At 58.3% G+C, this 22,562-nt stretch overlaps 1 protein-coding gene across 1 annotated transcript in view; it reads right to left on the reverse strand.

The window, feature by feature from the left end:
• Nucleotides 1–203: 203 nt before the first annotated feature.
• The window catches only part of LOC106577431 (short/branched chain specific acyl-CoA dehydrogenase, mitochondrial), a 29,718-nt gene continuing 7,359 nt past the window's right edge, over nucleotides 204–22,562 (reverse strand). The window contains exons 5-10 of the mRNA XM_014155401.3: nucleotides 20,755–20,925; nucleotides 20,158–20,283; nucleotides 17,523–17,705; nucleotides 16,012–16,149; nucleotides 15,647–15,746; nucleotides 204–1,657 (exon numbers count right to left, since the gene is read on the reverse strand). Of these exons, the coding sequence (XP_014010876.1) occupies nucleotides 1,581–1,657; nucleotides 15,647–15,746; nucleotides 16,012–16,149; nucleotides 17,523–17,705; nucleotides 20,158–20,283; nucleotides 20,755–20,925 (795 nt within the window). The 3' untranslated portion in view covers nucleotides 204–1,580. The remainder of the gene's footprint in view (nucleotides 1,658–15,646; nucleotides 15,747–16,011; nucleotides 16,150–17,522; nucleotides 17,706–20,157; nucleotides 20,284–20,754; nucleotides 20,926–22,562) is intronic.

Raw genomic sequence — 22,562 nt, forward strand, 5'->3', positions numbered from 1 at the left:
CCCCTACCTCTGAGGAAGCACAGTTCCCGCTCAGCCCAGTCAAAACTGTTCGCTGCTCTGGCACCCCAATGGTGGAACAAGCTCCCTCACGACGCCAGGACAGCGGAGTCAATCACCACCTTCCGGAGACACCTGAAACCCCACCTCTTTAAGGAATACCTAGGATAGGATAAAGTAATCCTTCTAACCCCCCCCCCCCCCCCTTAAAAGATTTAGATGCACTATTGTAAAGTGGTTGTTCCACTGGATATCATAAGGTGAATGCACCATTTTGTAAGTCGCTCTGGATAAGAGCGTCTGCTAAATGACTTAAATGTAAATGTAAATGTAATATGCAGCGTTTACCGTGTATGCAGTCTCCACTAACCCGGGAACATTGCCTTTAAAAAAAAAGTTCAAATCATCAGCTGTAACGATGAACTTCCAACGATTCAGATTGAATAGAGCCCTAAAAACCAATTGGTCACAAAGAGGAGTGTATGACGGTCAGTCTACATGCTGAGGATACGGTCAGGAGATCAGGTCAGTCAACATGCTGAGGATACAGTCAGGAGATCAGGTCAGTCTACATGCTGAGGATACAGTCAGGAGATCAGGTCAGTCTACATGCTGAGGATACAGTCAGGAGATCAGGTCAGGTCAGTCTACATGCTGAGGATACAGTCAGGAGATCAGGTCAGTCTACATGCTGAGGATACAGTCAGGAGATCAGGTCAGGTCAGTCTACATGCTGAGGATACAGTCAGGAGATCAGGTCAGTCTACATGCTGAGGATACGGTCAGGAGATCAGGTCAGTCAACATGCTGAGGATACAGTCAGGAGATCAGGTCAGTCTACATGCTGAGGATACAGTCAGGAGATCAGGTCAGGTCAGTCTACATGCTGAGGATACAGTCAGGAGATCAGGTCAGGTCAGTCTACATGCTGAGGATACAGTCAGGAGATCAGGTCAGGTCAGTCTACATGCTGAGGATACAGTCAGGAGATCAGGTCAGTCTACATGCTGAGGATACAGTCAGGAGATCAGGTCAGTCTACATGCTGAGGATAGAGTCAGGAGATCAGGTCAGTCTACATGCTGAGGATACAGTCAGGAGATCAGGTCAGTCTACATGCTGAGGATTCAGCCAGACCAGGTCAGTCTCCATGATGAGGATTCAGCCAGATCAGGTCAGGAGGTCAGTCTCCATGATGAGGAAACAGCCAGACCAGACCAGGAGGTCAGTCTACATGATGAGGATTCAGCCAGACCAGACCAGGAGGTCAGTCTACATGATGAGGATTCAGCCAGACCAGGTCAGGAGGTCAGTCTCCATGATGAAGAAACAGCCAGACCAGGTCAGTCTACATGATGAGGATTCAGCCAGACCAGGTCAGTCTCCATGATGAGGATTCAGCCAGACCAGGTCAGGAGGTCAGTCTACATGATGAGGAAACAGCCAGACCAGGTCAGGAGGTCAGTCTACATGATGAGGAAACAGCCAGACCAGGTCAGGTCAGTCTCCATGATGAAGAAACAGCCAGACCAGGTCAGGAGGAGGTCAGTCTACATGATGAGGAAACAGCCAGACCAGGTCAGCTCAGTGGTCATACTCCTTGTCTATAAACTTGGCCATGGTGGACAGCTGGATGTTGGTTGTTCCCTCATAAATGGTACCTGTATAGTTACACACATGGAAAAACAGCTTTAATGACCATGACACCAATACTGGAATAGAAAATTACACGTTATGTCCATAAATTCCACCAATAATTAAAATAGAGTTTTCCTTAAATCAGTACTGGACCAAAGAGTCTCAGAGTTCACTCAGTCTGTCTAACTGAGCCTGGATCTGCCAAATCGCTGCCATCAACAGTCAAAGTGTAACCAACCAATGAAAGCAAGTGTCATTGTGTCGTAAGAGCTTGATGGACCGTACCCTGGGTGAATGAGTGTGTCTGAAATAGCGCTCCATCCTCTATGCAGAACGCCACCCCCCCTCTCTCTCCTAGCACCCCCCCCCCCCTCTCTCCTAGCACCCACCCCCCCGTCTCTCTTAGCACCCACCACCCTCTCTCTCCTAGCACCCCCCCCCCTCTCTCCTAGCACCCACCCCCCTCTCTCTCCTAGCACCAACCCCCTCTCTCCTAGCACCCACCCCCCTCTCTTTCCTAGCACCAACCCCCCCTCTCTCCTAGCACCCACCACCCCTCTCTCTCCTAGCACCCACCCCCCTCTCTCCTAGCACCCACCCCCCTCTCCCTCTCTCCTAGCACCCACCCCCCCTCTCTCTCCTAGCACCCACCCCCCCTCTCTCTCCTAGCACCCACCCCCCCTCTCCCTCTCTCCTAGCACCCACCCCCCTCTCCCTCTCTCCTAGCACCCACCCCCCTCTCCCTCTCTCCTAGCACCCACCCCCCCTCTCTCCTAGCACCCACCCCCCCTCTCTCCTAGCACCCACCCCCCCTCTCCCTCTCTCCTAGCACCCACCCACCCCTCTCTCTCATAGCACCCACCCCCCCCTCTCTCTCCTAGCACCCACCCCCCCCTCTCTCTCCTAGCACCCACCCACCCCTCTCTCTCCTAGCACCCACCAACCCCTCTCTCTCCTAGCACCCACCCACCCCTCTCTCTCCTAGCACCCACCCACCCCTCTCTCTCCTAGCACCCACCCCCCTCTCCCTCTCTCCTAGCACCCACCCCCCCTCTCTCTCCTAGCACCCAACCCCCCTCTCTCTCCTAGCACCCACCCCCCCTCTCTCTCCTAGCACCCACCCACCCCTCTCTCTCCTAGCACCCAACCCCCCTCTCTCTCCTAGCACCCACCCCCTCTCTCTCCTAGCACCCACCCCCCTCTCTCTCCTGGCACCCACGCCCCCTCTCTCTCCTGGCACCCACCCCCCTCTCTCTCCTGGCACCCACGCCCCCTCTCTCTCCTGGCACCCACCCCCCTCTCTCTCCTAGCACCCACCACCCCTCTCTCTCCTAGCACCCACCCCTCTCTCTCTCTCCTGGCACCCACCCCCCCTCTCTCTCCTAGCACCCACCCCCCTCTCCCTCTCTCCTAGCACCCACCCACCTCTCCCTCTCTCCTAGCAACCACCCCCCTCTCTCTCCTAGCACCCACCCACCCCTCTCTCTCCTGGCACCCACCCCCCTCTCTCTCCTGGCACCCACCCCCCCTCTCTCTCCTAGCACCCACCCCCCCTCTCTCTCTCCTGGCACCCACCCCCCCTCTCTCTCCTAGCACCCACCCACCCCCCCCCTCTCTCCTAGCACCCCCCCTCTCTCCTAGCACCCACCCCCCTCTCTCTTAGCACCCACCCCCCCTCTCTCTCCTAGCACCCACCCCCCCTCTCTCTTAGCACCCACCCCCCTCTCTCTCCTACCACCCACCGCCCCCTCTCTCCCCTAGCACCCACCCCCCCTCTCTCTCCCCTAGCACCCACTCCCCCTCTCTCTCTCCTAGCACCCAACCCCCCCTCTCTCTCCTAGCACCCAACCCCCCCTCTCTCTCCTAGCACCCAACCCCCCCCTCTCTCTCCTAGCACCCAACCCCCCCCTCTCTCTCCTAGCACCCAACCCCCCCCTCTCTCTCCTAGCACCCACCCACCCCCCTCTCTCCTAGCACCCACCCCCCCTCTCTCTCCTAGCACCCAACCCCCCTCTCTCTCCTAGCACCCCTCCCCCCTCTCTCTCCTAGCACCCACCCCCCTCTCCCTCTCTCCTAGCACCCACCCCCCCCCTCTCTCTCCTAGCACCCACCCCCCTCTCCCTCTCTCCTAGCACCCACCCCCCCTCTCTCTCCTAGCACCCAACCCCCCCCTCTCTCCTAGCACCCACCCCCCTCTCCCTCTCTCCTAGCACCCACACCCCCCTCTCTCTCCTAGCACCCACCCCCCTCTCCCTCTCTCCTAGCACCCACACCCCCCTCTCTCTCCTAGCACCCAACCCCCCTCTCTCTCCTAGCACCCCTCCCCCCTCTCTCTCCTAGCACCCACCCCCCTCTCCCTCTCTCCTAGCACCCACCCACCCCCCCCCTCTCTCCTAGCACCCCCCCTCTCTCCTAGCACCCACCCCCTCTCTCTTAGCACCCACCCCCCCTCTCTCTCCTAGCACCCACCCCCCCTCTCTCTTAGCACCCACCCCCCTCTCTCTCCTACCACCCACCGCCCCCTCTCTCCCCTAGCACCCACCCCCCCTCTCTCTCCCCTAGCACCCACTCCCCCTCTCTCTCTCCTAGCACCCAACCCCCCCTCTCTCTCCTAGCACCCAACCCCCCCTCTCTCTCCTAGCACCCAACCCCCCCCTCTCTCTCCTAGCACCCAACCCACCCCTCTCTCTCCTAGCACCCAACCCCCCCCCTCTCTCTCCTAGCACCCACCCACCCCCCTCTCTCCTAGCACCCACCCCCCCTCTCTCTCCTAGCACCCAACCCCCCTCTCTCTCCTAGCACCCCTCCCCCCTCTCTCTCCTAGCACCCACCCCCCTCTCCCTCTCTCCTAGCACCCACCCCCCCCTCTCTCTCCTAGCACCCACCCCCCTCTCCCTCTCTCCTAGCACCCACCCCCCCTCTCTCTCCTAGCACCCAACCCCCCCCTCTCTCCTAGCACCCACCCCCCTCTCCCTCTCTCCTAGCACCCACACCCCCCTCTCTCTCCTAGCACCCAACCCCCCTCTCTCTCCTAGCACCCCTCCCCCCTCTCTCTCCTAGCACCCACCCCCCTCTCCCTCTCTCCTAGCACCCATCCCCCCCTCTCTCTCCTAGCACCCACCCCCCTCTCCCTCTCTCCTAGCACCCACCCCCCCTCTCTCCCCTAGCACCCAACCCCCCCCTCTCTCTCCTAGCACCCCCCCCTCTCTCTCCTAGCACCCACCCACCCCTCTCTCTCCTAGCACCCACCCCCCCTCTCCCTCTCTCCTAGCATCCACCCCCCCTCTCCCTCTCTCCTAGCACCCACCCACCCCTCTCTCTCCTAGCACCCACCCACCCCTCTCTCTCCTAGCACCCCCCCTCTCTCTCCTAGCACCCACCCACCCCTCTCTCTCCTAGCACCCCCCCCCTCTCTCTCCTAGCACCCACCCACCCCTCTCTCTCCTAGCACCCACCTACCCACCCCTCTCTCTCCTAGCACCCACCCCTCTCTCTCCTGGCACCCACCCCCCTCTCTCTCCTGGCACCCACGCCCCCTCTCTCTCCTGGCACCCACCCCTCTCCCTCTCTCCTAGCACCCACCCACCCCCCCTCTCTCCTAGCACCCCCCCTCTCTCCTAGCACCAACCCCCCCTCTCTCCTAGCACCCACCCCCCCTCTCTCCTAGCACCCACACCCCCCTCTCTCTCCTAGCACCCAACCCCCCTCTCTCTCCTAGCACCCCTCCCCCCTCTCTCTCCTAGCACCCACCCCCCTCTCCCTCTCTCCTAGCACCCATCCCCCCCTCTCTCTCCTAGCACCCACCCCCCTCTCCCTCTCTCCTAGCACCCACCCCCCCTCTCTCTCCTAGCACCCAACCCCCCCCTCTCTCTCCTAGCACCCCCCCCCTCTCTCTCCTAGCACCCACCCACCCCTCTCTCTCCTAGCACCCACCCACCCCTCTCTCTCCTAGCACCCACCCCCCCTCTCCCTCTCTCCTAGCATCCACCCCCCCTCTCCCTCTCTCCTAGCACCCACCCACCCCTCTCTCTCCTAGCACCCACCCACCCCTCTCTCTCCTAGCACCCAACCCCCCTCTCTCTCCTAGCACCCCTCCCCCCTCTCTCTCCTAGCACCCACCCCCCTCTCCCTCTCTCCTAGCACCCATCCCCCCTCTCTCTCCTAGCACCCACCCCCCTCTCCCTCTCTCCTAGCACCCACCCCCCCTCTCTCTCCTAGCACCCAACCCCCCCTCTCTCTCCTAGCACCCCCCCCCCTCTCTCTCCTAGCACCCACCCACCCCTCTCTCTCCTAGCACCCACCCACCCCTCTCTCTCCTAGCACCCACCCCCCCTCTCCCTCTCTCCTAGCATCCACCCCCCCTCTCCCTCTCTCCTAGCACCCACCCACCCCTCTCTCTCCTAGCACCCACCCACCCCTCTCTCTCCTAGCACCCCCCCCCTCTCTCTCCTAGCACCCACCCACCCCTCTCTCTCCTAGCACCCCCCCCCTCTCTCTCCTAGCACCCACCCCCCCTCTCCCTCTCTCCTAGCATCCACCCCCCCTCTCCCTCTCTCCTAGCACCCACCCACCCCTCTCTCTCCTAGCACCCACCCACCCCTCTCTCTCCTAGCACCCCCCCCCCCTCTCTCTCCTAGCACCCACCCACCCCTCTCTCTCCTAGCACCCACCCCCCTCTCCCTCTCTCCTAGCACCCACCCCCCTCTCTCTCTCCTAGCACCCACCCACCCCTCTCTCTCCTAGCACCCCCCCCTCTCTCTCCTAGCACCCACCCACCCCTCTCTCTCCTAGCACCCACCCACCCCTCTCTCTCCTAGCACCCACCTACCCACCCCTCTCTCTCCTAGCACCCACCCCTCTCTCTCCTGGCACCCACCCCCCTCTCTCTCCTGGCACCCACGCCCCCTCTCTCTCCTGGCACCCACCCCCCTCTCTCTCCTAGCACCCACCACCCCTCTCTCTCCTAGCACCCACCCCCCCTCTCTCTCCTGGCACCCACCCCCCCTCTCTCTCCTGGCACCCACCCCCTCTCCCTCTCTCCTAGCACCCACCCACCCCCCCTCTCTCCTAGCACCCCCCCTCTCTCCTAGCACCAACCCCCCCTCTCTCCTAGCACCCACCCCCCCTCTCTCCTAGCACCCACACCCCCCTCTCTCTCCTAGCACCCAACCCCCCTCTCTCTCCTAGCACCCCTCCCCCCTCTCTCTCCTAGCACCCACCCCCCTCTCCCTCTCTCCTAGCACCCATCCCCCCCTCTCTCTCCTAGCACCCACCCCCCTCTCCCTCTCTCCTAGCACCCACCCCCCCTCTCTCTCCTAGCACCCAACCCCCCCCTCTCTCTCCTAGCACCCCCCCCCTCTCTCTCCTAGCACCCACCCACCCCTCTCTCTCCTAGCACCCACCCACCCCTCTCTCTCCTAGCACCCACCCCCCCTCTCCCTCTCTCCTAGCATCCACCCCCCCTCTCCCTCTCCTAGCACCCACCCACCCCTCTCTCTCCTAGCACCCACCCACCCCTCTCTCTCCTAGCACCCAACCCCCCTCTCTCTCCTAGCACCCCTCCCCCCTCTCTCTCCTAGCACCCACCCCCCTCTCCCTCTCTCCTAGCACCCATCCCCCCCTCTCTCTCCTAGCACCCACCCCCCTCTCCCTCTCTCCTAGCACCCATCCCCCCCTCTCTCTCCTAGCACCCACCCACCCCTCTCTCTCCTAGCACCCACCCACCCCTCTCTCTCCTAGCACCCACCCCCCCTCTCCCTCTCTCCTAGCATCCACCCCCCCTCTCCCTCTCTCCTAGCACCCACCCACCCCTCTCTCTCCTAGCACCCACCCCCCCTCTCTCTCCTGGCACCCACCCCCCCTCTCTCTCCTGGCACCCACCCCCCCCTCTCTCTCCTGGCACCCACCCCCCCTCTCTCTCCTGGCACCCACCCCCCCTCTCTCTCCTGGCACCCACCCCCCCTCTCTCTCCTAGCAGCCACCCACCCCCCCTCTCTCCTAGCACCAACCCCCCCCTCTCCTAGCACCCACCCCCCCTCTCTCTCCTAGCACCCACCCACCCCCCTCTCTCCTAGCACCCACCCCCCCTCTCTCTCCTAGCACCCAACCCCCCTCTCCCTCTCTCCTAGCACCCACCCCCCCCTCTCTCTCCTAGCACCCAACCCCCTCTCCCTCTCTCCTAGCACCCACCCCCCCTCTCTCTCCTAGCACCCAACCCCCCCCTCTCTCCTAGCACCCACCGCCCTCTCCCTCTCTCCTAGCACCCACACCCCCCTCTCTCTCCTAGCACCCAACCCCCCTCTCTCTCCTAGCACCCCTCCCCCCTCTCTCTCCTAGCACCCACCCCCCTCTCCCTCTCTCCTAGCACCCATCCCCCCCTCTCTCTCCTAGCACCCACCCCCCTCTCCCTCTCTCCTAGCACCCACCCCCCCTCTCTCTCCTGGCACCCACCCCCCCTCTCTCTCCTGGCACCCACCCCCCCCTCTCTCTCCTGGCACCCACCCCCCCTCTCTCTCCTGGCACCCACCCCCCCTCTCTCTCCTGGCACCCACCCCCCCTCTCTCTCCTAGCAGCCACCCACCCCCCCTCTCTCCTAGCACCAACCCCCCCCTCTCCTAGCACCCACCCCCCCTCTCTCTCCTAGCACCCACCCACCCCCCTCTCTCCTAGCACCCACCCCCCCTCTCTCTCCTAGCACCCAACCCCCTCTCCCTCTCTCCTAGCACCCACCCCCCCTCTCTCTCCTAGCACCCACCCCCCCTCTCTCTCCTAGCACCCACCCACCCCCCTCTCTCCTAGCACCCACCCCCCCTCTCTCTCCTAGCACCCACCCCCCTCTCCCTCTCTCCTAGCACCCACCCCCCCCTCTCTCTCCTAGCACCCAACCCCCTCTCCCTCTCTCCTAGCACCCACCCCCCCTCTCTCTCCTAGCACCCAACCCCCCCCTCTCTCCTAGCACCCACCGCCCTCTCCCTCTCTCCTAGCACCCACACCCCCCTCTCTCTCCTAGCACCCAACCCCCCTCTCTCTCCTAGCACCCCTCCCCCCTCTCTCTCCTAGCACCCACCCCCCTCTCCCTCTCTCCTAGCACCCATCCCCCCCTCTCTCTCCTAGCACCCATCCCCCCCTCTCTCTCCTAGCACCCACCCCCCTCTCCCTCTCTCCTAGCACCCACCCCCCCTCTCTCTCCTAGCACCCAACCCCCCCCTCTCTCTCCTAGCACCCCCCCCCTCTCTCTCCTAGCACCCACCCACCCCTCTCTCTCCTAGCACCCACCCCCCCTCTCCCTCTCTCCTAGCATCCACCCCCCCTCTCCCTCTCTCCTAGCACCCACCCCCCCCTCTCTCTCCTAGCACCCACCCACCCCTCTCTCTCCTAGCACCCACCCCCCCTCTCCCTCTCTCCTAGCATCCACCCCCCCTCTCCCTCTCTCCTAGCACCCACCCACCCCTCTCTCTCCTAGCACCCACCCACCCCCCTCTCTCCTAGCACCCACCCCCCCTCTCTCTCCTAGCACCCACCCCCCCTCTCTCTCCTAGCACCCACCCCCCTCTCTCTCCTACCACCCACCCCCCCTCTCTCTCCTAGCACCCACCACCCCCCCTCTCTCTCCTAGCACCCACCCCCCTCTCTCCTGGCACCCACCCCCCCTCTCTATCCTGGCACCCACCCCCCCTCTCTCTCCTGGCACCCACCCCCCCTCTCTCTCCTGGCACCCACCCCCCTCTCTCTCTCCTAGCACCCACCCCCCCCCCTCTCCCTAGCACCCCCCCTCTCTCCTAGCACCCACCCCCCCTCTCTCCTAGCACCCACCCCCCTCTCTCTCCTGGCACCCACCCCCCTCTCTCTCCTAGCACCCACCACCCCTCTCTCTCCTAGCACCCACCCCCCCTCTCTCTCCTGGCACCCACCCCCCTCCCTCTCTCCTAGCACCCACCCACCCCCCCTCTCTCCTAGCACCCCCCCTCTCTCCTAGCACCAACCCCCCCTCTCTCCTAGCACCCACCCCCCCCTCTCTCCTAGCACCCACCCCCCCTCTCTCTCCTAGCACCCAACCCCCCCTCTCTCTCCTAGCACCCACCCCCCCTCTCTCTCCTAGCACCCACCCCCCCTCTCTCTCTCCTAGCACCCACCCCCCCCTCTCTCTCCTAGCACCCACCCCCCCTCCCTCTCTCCTAGCACCCACCCCCCCTCTCTCTCCTAGCACCCAACCCCCCCCTCTCTCTCCTAGCACCCACCCCCCCTCTCTCTCCTAGCACCCACCCACCCCTCTCTCTCCTAGCACCCACCCACCCCTCTCTCTCCTAGCACCCACCCCCCTCTCCCTCTCTCCTAGCACCCACCCCCCCTCTCCTCTCTCCTAGCACCCACCCACCCCTCTCTCTCCTAGCACCCACCCACCCCTCTCTCTCCTAGCACCCACCCCCCCTCTCTCTCCTAGCACCCACCCCCCCTCTCTCTCCTAGCACCCACCCCCCCTCCTCTCTCCTAGCACCCACCCCCCCTCTCTCTCCTAGCACCCACCCCCCCTCCCTCTCTCCTAGCACCCACCCCCCCTCTCTCTCCTAGCACCCACCCCCCCCTCTCTCTCCTAGCACCCCCCCCCTCTCTCTCCTAGCACCCACCCACCCCTCTCTCTCCTAGCACCCACCCCCCTCTCCCTCTCTCCTAGCACCCACCCCCCCTCTCCCTCTCTCCTAGCACCCACCCCCCCCTCTCTCTCCTAGCACCCACCCACCCCTCTCTCTCCTAGCACCCACCACCCCTCTCTCTCCTAGCACCCACCCCCCCTCTCTCTCCTGGCACCCACCCCCCCTCTCTCTCCTAGCACCCACCCACCCTCTCTCTCCTAGCACCCACCACCCCTCTCTCTCCTAGCACCCACCCCCCCTCTCTCTCCTGGCACCCACCCCCCCTCTCTCTCCTGGCACCCACCCCCTCTCCCTCTCTCCTAGCACCCACCCACCCCCCCTCTCTCCTAGCACCCCCCCTCTCTCCTAGCACCAACCCCCCCTCTCTCCTAGCACCCACCCCCCCTCTCTCCTAGCACCCACACCCCCCTCTCTCTCCTAGCACCCAACCCCCCTCTCTCTCCTAGCACCCACTCCCCCCTCTCTCTCCTAGCACCCACCCCCCTCTCCCTCTCTCCTAGCACCCATCCCCCCCTCTCTCTCCTAGCACCCACCCCCCTCTCCCTCTCTCCTAGCACCCACCCCCCCTCTCTCTCCTAGCACCCAACCCCCCCCTCTCTCTCCTAGCACCCCCCCCCTCTCTCTCCTAGCACCCACCCACCCCTCTCTCTCCTAGCACCCACCCACCCCTCTCTCTCCTAGCACCCACCCCCCCTCTCCCTCTCTCCTAGCATCCACCCCCCCTCTCCCTCTCCTAGCACCCACCCACCCCTCTCTCTCCTAGCACCCACCCACCCCTCTCTCTCCTAGCACCCAACCCCCCTCTCTCTCCTAGCACCCCTCCCCCCTCTCTCTCCTAGCACCCACCCCCCTCTCCCTCTCTCCTAGCACCCATCCCCCCCTCTCTCTCCTAGCACCCACCCCCCTCTCCCTCTCTCCTAGCACCCACCCCCCCTCTCTCTCCTAGCACCCACCCACCCCTCTCTCTCCTAGCACCCACCCACCCCTCTCTCTCCTAGCACCCACCCCCCCTCTCCCTCTCTCCTAGCATCCACCCCCCCTCTCCCTCTCTCCTAGCACCCACCCACCCCTCTCTCTCCTAGCACCCACCCCCCCTCTCTCTCCTAGCACCCACCCCCCCTCTCTCTCCTGGCACCCACCCCCCCCTCTCTCTCCTGGCACCCACCCCCCCCTCTCTCTCCTGGCACCCACCCCCCCTCTCTCTCCTGGCACCCACCCCCCCTCTCTCTCCTAGCAGCCACCCACCCCCCCTCTCTCCTAGCACCAACCCCCCCCTCTCCTAGCACCCACCCCCCCTCTCTCTCCTAGCACCCACCCACCCCCCTCTCTCCTAGCACCCACCCCCCCTCTCTCTCCTAGCACCCAACCCCCCTCTCCCTCTCTCCTAGCACCCACCCCCCCCTCTCTCTCCTAGCACCCAACCCCCTCTCCCTCTCTCCTAGCACCCACCCCCCCTCTCTCTCCTAGCACCCAACCCCCCCCTCTCTCCTAGCACCCACCGCCCTCTCCCTCTCTCCTAGCACCCACACCCCCCTCTCTCTCCTAGCACCCAACCCCCCTCTCTCTCCTAGCACCCCTCCCCCCTCTCTCTCCTAGCACCCACCCCCCTCTCCCTCTCTCCTAGCACCCATCCCCCCCTCTCTCTCCTAGCACCCACCCCCCTCTCCCTCTCTCCTAGCACCCACCCCCCCTCTCTCTCCTGGCACCCACCCCCCCTCTCTCCTAGCACCAACCCCCCCTCTCTCCTAGCACCCACCCCCCCTCTCTCCTAGCACCCACCCCCCCTCTCTCCTAGCACCCACCACACCTCGCTCTCCTAGCACCCACCCCCCCTCTCTCTCCTAGCACCCACCCCCCCTCTCTCTCTCTCCTAGCACCCACCCCCCTCTCCCTCTCTCCTAGCACCCACCCACCCCCCCTCTCTCCTAGCACCCACCCCCCTCTCCCTCTCTCCTAGCACCCAACCCCCCTCTCTCTCCTAGCACCCAACCCCCCCCTCTCTCTCCTAGCACCCAACCCCCCCCTCTCTCTCCTAGCACCCAACCCCCCTCTCTCTCCTAGCACCCACCCCCCCTCTCTCTCCTAGCACCCACCCACCCCCCCTCTCTCTCCTAGCACCCCCCCCCTCTCCCTCTCTCCTAGCACCCACCCACCCCCCCTCTCTCCTAGCCCCAACCCCCCCCTCTCTCTCCTAGCACCCAACCCCCCGCCTCTCTCTCCTAGCACCCACCCCCCCACTCTCTCCTAGCACCCACCCCCCCTCTCTCTCCTAGCACCCCCCCCCTCTCTCTCCTAGCACCCACCCCCCTCTCCCTCTCTCCTAGCACCCACCCCCCCCCCACTCTCTCCTAGCACCCATCCCCCTCTCCCTCTCTCCTAGCACCCAACCCCCCTCTCTCTCCTAGCACCCACCCACCCCCCCTCTCTCTCCTAGCACCCACCCCCCTCTCCCTCTCTCCTAGCACCCACCCCCCCCCCCCCCACTCTCTCCTAGCACCCACCCCCCTCTCCCTCTCTCCTAGCACCCAACCCCCCTCTCTCTCCTAGCACCCACCCCCCTCTCTCTCCTGGCACCCACCCCCCTCTCCCTCTCTCCTAGCACCCACCCCCCTCTCCCTCTCTCCTAGCACCCAACCCCCCTCTCTCTCCTAGCACCCACCCCCCCTCTCTCTCCTAGCACCCACCCCCCTCTCTCTCCTGGCACCCACCCCCCCCTCTCTCTCCTGGCACCCACCCCCCCTCTCTCTCCTGGCACCCACCCCCCCTCTCTCTCCTGGCACCAACCCCCCCCTCTCCTAGCACCCACCCCCCCACTCTCTCCTAGCACCCACCCCCCTCTCCCTCTCTCCTAGCACCCAACCCCCCCTCTCTCTCCTGGCACCCACCCCCCCTCTCTCTCCTGGCACCCACCCCCCCTCTCTCTCCTGGCACCCACCCCCCCTCTCTCTCCTGGCACCCACCCCCCCTCTCTCTCCTGGCACCCACCCCCCCTCTCTCCTAGCACCAACCCCCCCCTCTCCTAGCACCCAACCCCCCTCTCTCTCCTAGCACCCAACCCCCCTCTCTCTCCTAGCACCCCTCCCCCCTCTCTCTCCTAGCACCCACCCCCCTCTCCCTCTCTCCTAGCACCCACCCCCACCTCTCTCCTAGCACCCCCCCCTCTCTCCTAGCACCCACCCCCCCTCTCTCTTAGCACCCACCCCCCCTCTCTCTCCTAGCACCCACCCCCCCCTCTCTCTCCTAGCACCCACCCCCCCTCTCTCTCCTGGCACCCACCCCCCCTCTCTCTCCTGGCACCCACCCCCCCTCTCTCTCCTGGCACCCACCCCCCCTCTCTCTCCTGGCACCCACCCCCCCCTCTCTCCTGGCACCAACCCCCCCCCTCTCCTAGCACCCAACCCCCCTCTCTCTCCTAGCACCCAACCCCCCTCTCTCTCCTAGCACCCCTCCCCCCTCTCTCTCCTAGCACCCACCCCCCTCTCCCTCTCTCCTAGCACCCACCCCCCCCTCTCTCCTAGCACCCCCCCCTCTCTCCTAGCACCCACCCCCCCTCTCTCTTAGCACCCACCCCCCCCTCTCTCTCCTAGCACCCACCCCCCCCTCTCTCTCCTAGCACCCACCCCCCCCCCCTCTCTCCTAGCACCCACCCCCCCTCTCTCTCTCTCCTGGCACCCACCCCCCCTCTCTCTCCTAGCACCCACCCCCCTCTCTCTCTCTCCTAGCACCCACCCACCCCCCCTCTCTCTCCTAGCACCCCCCTCTCTCTCCTAGCACCCACCACACCTCGCTCTCCTAGCACCCACCCCCCCTCTCTCTCCTAGCACCCACCCCCCCTCTCTCTCTCCTGGCACCCACCCCCCCTCTCTCTCCTAGCACCCACCCACCCCCCCCTCTCTCCTAGCACCCCCCTCTCTCTCCTAGCACCCACCCCTCTCTCCTAGCACCCACCCCCCCTCTCTCTTAGCACCCACCCCCCCTCTCTCTCCTAGCACCCACCCCCCCCTCTCTCTTAGCACCCACCCCCCTCTCTCTCCTACCACCCACCCCCCCCCTCTCTCCCCTAGCACCCACCCCCCCTCTCTCTCTCCTAGCACCCAACCCCCCCTCTCTCTCCTAGCACCCAACCCCCCCTCTCTCTCCTAGCACCCACCCACCTCCCCTCTCTCTCCTAGCACCCACCCACCCACCCCCCTCTCTCTCCTAGCACCCACCCCCCTCTCTCTCCTAGCATCCACCCCCCCTCTCCCTCTCTCCTAGCACCCACCCACCCCCCTCTCTCCTAGCACCCACCCACCCCTCTCTCTCCTAGCACCCCCCCTCTCTCTCCTAGCACCCACCCACCCCTCTCTCTCCTAGCACCCCCCCCCTCTCTCTCCTAGCACCCACCCACCCCTCTCTCTCCTAGCACCCACCCACCCCTCTCTCCTAGCACCCCCCCCCTCTCTCTTAGCACCCACCCCCCCTCTCTCTCCTAGCACCCACCCCCCCTCTCTCTTAGCACCCACCCCCCTCTCTCTCCTACCACCCACCCCCCTCTCTCTCCTACCACCCACCCCCCCTCTCTCCCCTAGCACCCACCCCCCCTCTCTCTCCTAGCACCCACCCACCCCCCCTCTCTCCTAGCACCAACCCCCCCCCCTCTCTCCTAGCACCAACCCCCCCCCCCCTCTCCTAGCACCCACCCCCTCTCTCCTAGCACCCAACCCCCCTCTCTCTCCTAGCACCCACCCCCCTCTCTCTCCTAGCACCCACCCCCCTCTCTCTCCTGGCACCCACCCCCCCTCTCTCTCCTGGCACCCACCCCCCCTCTCTCTCCTGGCACCCACCCACCCCCCCTCTCTCCTAGCACCAACCCCCCCCTCTCCTAGCACCCACCCCCTCTCTCCTAGCACCCACCCACCCACCCCCCCTCTCTCCTAGCACCCCCCCTCTCTCCTAGCACCAACCCCCCCTCTCTCCTAGCACCCACCCCCCCTCGCTCCTAGCACCCACCCACCCCCTCTCTCCTAGCACCCACCCCCCCCTCTCTCTCCTAGCACCCACCCCCCCCTCTCTCTCCTAGCACCCACCCCCCCCCTCTCTCTCCTAGCACCCACCCACCCCCTCTCTCCTAGCACCCACCCACCCCCTCTCTCCTAGCACCCACCCACCCCTCTCTCTCCTAGAACACCAAGGTCAGACCAGACAGAGGAATTCCTCGAGGATCAGATTACCTTCTGTGTCGCCCAGCACCACCCCCTCCACCTTGCTGTGGCCCAATAACTAGCTAGCTAACTGTAGTTATGACGTTCCCGAGTTACACCCCCCCGGGTTGCATAGCAACAGTACAGGATAGCTTTGGAACTAGCCATAGAAACGTACCTATTTTACAATCTCTGTAGTATTTCTCAATAGGGTAGTCTTTGGTGAAGCCTACTCCTCCCATCCACTCGATGCATTTTGAAGTGGTCAACGTTGCGACCTAATTTACGGAGAGAGGAACAATCAAGATATTGTTAAACAACACAAATACTGTGAGGCCGTTGTATGAAATAGTTTGGATTTGCACTGTTCATTCCCTCTATTAGAAGAGCAGGGCGAACGGACCCTCTCGGAGCGTGGCGAACGAACCCTCTCGGAGCAGGGTTCTGATACAGGACCAGTCCAGTGATTGCTGATCTACGATCATATACTCTCACTCTGAGTTGCTTTAAGAATATGGGCCTCGGTCTCTACATTGAGCTCACCTCTGAGGTGAAGTACTTGGCCATGCAGGCCTCCTTGATGAAAGGTCTTCCTGCCTCCTTCAGCCGGGCAGCGTTGTAGGTAAGCAACCTGGCAGCCTCTATCTGGGTGGCTACATGGGCAATCTGGTGCTGCATGGCCTGTAACACATTACAGAAGCATCCTTTAGATGTGGTGCTGCATGGCCTGTAACACATTACAGAAGCATCCTTTAGATGTGGTGCTGGATGGCCTGTAACACATTACAGAAGCATCCTTTAGATGTGGTGCTACATGGCCTGTAACACATTACAGAAGCATCCTTTAGATGTGGTGCTGCATGGCCTGTAACACATTACAGAAGCATCCTTTAGATGTGGTGCTGGATGGCCTGTAACACATTACAGAAGCATACTTTAGATGTGGTGCTGCATGGCCTGTAACACATTACAGAAGCATCCTTTAGATGTGGTGCTACATGGCCTGTAACACATTACAGAAGCATCCTTTAGATGTGGTGCTGGATGGCCTGTAACACATTACAGAAGCATCCTTTAGATGTGGTGCTACATGGCCTGTAACACATTACAGAAGCATCCTTTAGATGTGGTGCTGCATGGCCTGTAACACATTACAGAAGCATCCTTTAGATGTGGTGCTGGATGGCCTGTAACACATTACAGAAGCATCCTTTAGATGTGGTGCTACATGGCCTGTAACACATTACAGAAGCATCTTTTAGATGTGGTGCTGTAACACATTACAGAAGCATCCTTTAGATGTGGTGCTGCATGGCCTGTAACACATTATAGAAGCATACTTTAGATGTGGTGCTGCATGGCCTGTAACACATTACAGAAGCATCCTTTAGATGTGGTGCTGTAACACATTACAGAAGCATCCTTTAGATGTGGTGCTGTAACACATTATAGAAGCATCCTTTAGATGTGGTGCTGCATGGCCTGTAACACATTACAGAAGCATCCTTTAGATGTGGTGCTGTAACACATTATAGAAGCATACTTTAGATGTGGTGCTGCATGGCCTGTAACACATTACAGAAGCATCCTTTAGATGTGGTGCTGTAACACATTACAGAAGCATCCTTTAGATGTGGTGCTGGATGACCTGTAACACATTACAGAAGTATCACGATCACTAGTGTGCTGGAGTTTCCGTTCAATACAACACTGGTTGTGTGTGGCTCAGGTGGTAGAGCATGGCGCTTGCAATGCCAGGGCTGTGGGTTCGATTCCCGCTGGGGCCAGCCAGGCTAAAACGTATGCAGGCATGACTAAGTCGCTTTGGATTTTTTTTTTAAAGTGTTTGCTAAATGGCCTTGATTATTATTATTATTATTATTATTATATTAAAAACGGAGAACAATGGAGGCTTTTAAAATAAATCACAAAGATTAGTTTGATAGAAGCCAGTAAGCCACACACTGATCATAGCAGCAACACCTACAAGTGGAGAAACATTACATTTAATATCCAGGAAATGTATAAAAATGTTTTAAATGAATACGTTTTACCTGGAAGTCGAAGATGCGTTTGCCAAACTGAACCCTCTGTCTGGTGTAGGGAACGGCGTGGTCGAAGCAACCCTGAGCCAATCCCAACATCTGAGCAGCGATACCAATCCTGCCTTCATTCAGCATGCCGATGGCGTACTTGTACCCGTGGCCGACCTGACCCAAGATGTTCTTCTCAGGAACCTTCAACAAAATCAGAATCGAATTTTATTCAATCGTAAAGTACATTTCCACGTACCCAGAATTTGACTTGGTGAAGTGTTGGTGGCAGCAACACACAAAATATTAGGCTCTGTTCCCCCGACTAAAACAACTGTTGGTCGACCAAGAGTCCTCTGTTCTTTCGAAATTAAAAAAAAAAAAGTTGTATTTTTTTTTCAGATCGATAGATATAGACACACCCTACGTGTTTAATAAAAATCAACTACATTCACTGAGCTTGTCTGATGCTTTAAGCGCACTGTTTGATTAAATAATTAAAGACACAAAATGATTCAATAGGGTGTTAGACGGCACTTGCAACGCTGTGTAACAATAAAACAATTTTAAAAAGCAGCGAATGCCTGTGTTGCTGGGGAACGTTGTCCCGCTCTCCTCCCTGCTGCAGCTAGCAGGCATCACAATACAGCAATAGTGTTTATTGTGCTGTCCGTGCTGCAACATAATTACAGACATTTCTACTTGTTGTTTCTCTGACTGAAAAGTTCTGTTAGCGTAAATTTGTCCGTCTAAATCCATCTAGTCCTCGCTCTCTTTATGTGACCAATAGTACCTGACCTATAGCCTATCATAATCCCTATTAATTGGTTATAAACTCCGAATACGTTGACAGCAAAATGGATACGGAGGATGTGAATAAGAAACTTGAAAACGGGGGAATGTTTACTGGTTGCTCAGGAGGGAACGGGAAAGTCAGATACGTGGAAGACATTTGATTTAGTTGTGGAAACTACTAGAGATATGAGAAAAAAACACACCAAACAGCTGTTAGATTACAAAGAGAACATCTCACCATTTGGAACAGCGTAAACATTTTTAAGTGTACCAGAGAGTCTGTTCATAACGGATTGTAAAATAACGCAATTGCTGACACATTGCGGTTTATTTATTGTTTAGGCTAATTATTCAAGGCTACTTTTATTTCCTTTTAAAACTAAAATGTTTTGATTACATTTCTAAGCATGAATGACTCGTATGCTGTGTGATGACACGAACGAACGATTGATTGATTGGGTATAGGAGGTGTGGTATTTGGCCAATATAACACGGCTAAGGGCTGTTCTTAGGCACGACGCAACACGGAGGTAACCAATACGCTGGTTACCTTTGCCATTACGCACATAGCAACGGTAACCAATACGCTGGTTACCTTTGCCATTACGCACATAGCAACGGTAACCAATACGCTGGTTACCTTTGCTATTACGCACATAGCAACGTGGTCTAAGGAAAGAGGGCAAAGTCAACGGCGCACTGAAGATCATGGTTCAGAACGACGGACAGCGACAGCTATCCAACGAGGGAGAAAACACATTCGTTATAAAATAATATTTTTTTTTTATTAGTGTTGCACTGTTGTTCTTACATAATATAACCAATATATAATCATTTCAGTAGCACATGTCTTAACAGTGATGGACTATGCCATCCCCACGGCCTCAGCAACGGATTGGTCCACTCGGACAGACGCAAATCACATGGGTGTCTTGTACGCCAATGAAAAACAATGTAATAATTTCAGACTGCTCGACTAAAGAAATCTCTGTCGACTAACAGCCTATCGAGCAAAAAATGGACCAGTCAATTAAACGGGGTCAGCCCTACAAAATATATAGACAGAATCTAAAATATGGATACAATAAAAAACAAAAACGGCCACTTCTAGAGAGTACAGACACATTTCCTATAATCAGCTAGAAGGTAGAGTCATTATTATACACGTACATTACCGTTCAATCAACATGCTTCTGATCTGATGAAACAGGTTGATGCCTATCAGATTCACCTTTTCATTGCTGCTTGTTGTTACTGTTTATATTTAAAATGTGTGTGGTCTCTACCTTGATGTTATCCAGGTTGAAGAGCCTACCTACCTTGATGTTGTCCAGGTTGAAGAGCCCACCTACCTTGATGTTATCCAGGTTGAAGAGCCTACCTACCTTGATGTTGTCCAGGTTGAAGAGCCACCTACCTTGATGTTATCCAGGTTGAAGAGCCTACCTACCTTGATGTTATCCAGGTTGAAGAGCCTACCTACCTTGATGTTGTCCAGGTTGAGAGGACAGGTTGAAGAGCCTACCTACCTTGATGTTATCCAGGTTGAAGAGCCTACCTACCTTGATGTTGTCCAGGTTGAAGAGCCTACCTACCTTGATGTTATCCAGGTTGAAGAGCCTACCATGATGTTATCCAGGTTGAGAGGACAGGTTGAAGAGCCTACCTACCTTGATGTTATCCAGGTTGAAGAGCGTACCTACCTTGATGTTATCCAGGTTGAGAGGACAGGTTGAAGAGCCTACCTACCTTGATATTGTCCAGGTTGAAGAGCCTACGTACCTTGATGTTGTCCAGGTTGAAGAGCCTACCTACCTTGATATTATCCAGGTTGAGAGGACAGGTTGAACAGCCTACCTACCTTGATGTTATCCAGGTTGAGAGGACAGGTTGAAGAAGCTCTCAGACCCAGTTTGTTCTCCTTCTTGCCGATCTGAAGCCCCTCGGTGTCTCTGTCCACGATGAAGCAGGTGATACCTCTGTGACCCTGTCAACAAAAGAGGAAGATACTGTCATTTACTGCTTGATACAAAAATCACTAAACTTTATTGGTCACATACACAGGTTCCAACACCGTATAAAACCAGGAAGGAGCCGTTTCCTAGGAGCTACCTCTCAACAGGACATATCAAACACTAAGGAGAAACTCCTCTACAGCCTGAAGACAAACACTACCATAACTACTACAGGTTAGAAGGATTGGAATAACTAAGTTACCGGACCATGAGGCCTGGAAATCAAGGATATGTTCCTTAGACATGAAACGGGGGGAAAAAAACTGTTCAAAACAGAGGGAAACGGAGGTACTATCTGAACTTGTCCAATGATAAATTACGTTTTCATTTTCCGTTGCACAGCGTTTTTAAAATGGTATGCGTCGGTGTGCCCCTAATGAACTAGACCCTGTTGTTTGGTAACTGCGTGGGTTTGTTCGGTGACTGCATGTGTTTGAACTCACAGCAGACGGGTCCACGTTGGCCATCACCAGAAACACACCAGCTTGCTCTGCGTTACTGATCCACATCTTGGAACCGTTGATGACGTAATAGTCCCAGTGTTTGTCAGCACGCGTCTTCAGAGAGAAGGCATCGCTCCCCGACTCTGCTTCTGACAGGCAGAAACTACCAACCTACAAGACAGGACAACAAGGTATCAGTATCATTACATGGACAGGTCTGGAACTACCAACCTACAGGACAACAAGGTATCATTACATGGACAGGTCTGGAACTACCAACCTACAGAACAACAAGGTATCAGTATCATTACATGGACAGGTCTGGAACTACCAACCTACAGGACAACAAGGTATCAGTATCATTACATGGACAGGTCTGGAACTACCAACCTACAGGACAACAAGGTATCATTACATGGACAGGTCTGGAACTACCAACCTACAGAACAACAAGGTATCAGTATCATTACATGGACAGGTCTGGAACTACCAACCTACAGGACAACAAGGTATCAGTATCATTACATGGACAGGTCTGGAACTACCAACCTACAGAACAACAAGGTATCAGTATCATTACATGGACAGGTCTGGAACTACCAACCTACAGGACAACAAGGTATCATTACATGGACAGGTCTGGAACTACCAACCTACAGAACAACAAGGTATCAGTATCATTACATGGACAGGTCTGGAACTACCAACCTACAGGACAACAAGGTATCAGTATCATTACATGGACAGGTCTGGAACTACCAACCTACAGAACAACAAGGTATCAGTATCATTACATGGACAGGTCTGGAACTACCAACCTACAGGACAACAAGGTATCAGTATCATTACATGGACAGGTCTGGAACTACCAACCTACAGGACAACAAGGTATCATTACATGGACAGGTCTGGAACTACCAACCTACAGGACAACAAGGTATCATTACATGGACAGGTCTGGAACTACCAACCTACAGGACAACAAGGTATCATTACATGGACAGGTCTGGAACTACCAACCTTCAGGACAACAAGGTATCAGTATCATTACATGGGCGGGACACAGTGCCTTCAGAAAGTATTCATACCCCTTCACCAATGTTCCCTCATTTTTTGAGGCACTGAGCAAATTGTAGGACTTGTGAGTGGAAACATGAACATTGAGAATTTTGTGCAACTTTTTCGGCGAGCGTTTACAGTGAACACAGAGGCTGTACCCTTACAGTTTTAGACAGTAGCCAATAGGCTGAACCCTGACAGTTTTAGACAGTAGCCAATAGGCTGGACCCTGACAGTTTTAGACAGTAGCCAATAGGCTGAACCCTTACAGTTATAGACAGTAGCCAATAGGCTGAACCCTTACAGTTTTAGACAGTAGCCAATAGGTTATTGTGGATATTGGACTATAATGTAGGTCTACCTATATATATAGTGCAAACTAAATGGGGCGAACTCAGTTAAATTCAATCTCTTGCGTTTCCTCCGCGCGGCATGGCGTTTCCCCCCGCCCGGCTGTCCTGGAGGAAGTGCGCGACCAGTTAACGGAACATTGCCCTTGATTCATTTCCACATTTAGTTGTGTTACACCCTGAACTCAAAACCGGATTTGTTGCGGATAATAATCAGTGCGTGATGATTTAGTGCACACACAATTTACTTTTTCGCTTATGCTTTCATGTACAGAATAAAAATCTGAAGTTCAATATGTTTCCATCGCATTTTCAACTCTACCAATAGTTTTGTCCAAAAACTGGTCCCGTGTGGCTCAGTTGGTAGAGCATGGTGTTTGCAATGCCAGGGTTGTGGGT

This window comes from Salmo salar, chromosome 18 (assembly GCF_965601325.2).
Source record: "Salmo salar chromosome 18, fSalSal1, whole genome shotgun sequence".
In the NCBI taxonomy this organism is placed as follows: Eukaryota; Metazoa; Chordata; class Actinopteri; order Salmoniformes; family Salmonidae; genus Salmo; species Salmo salar.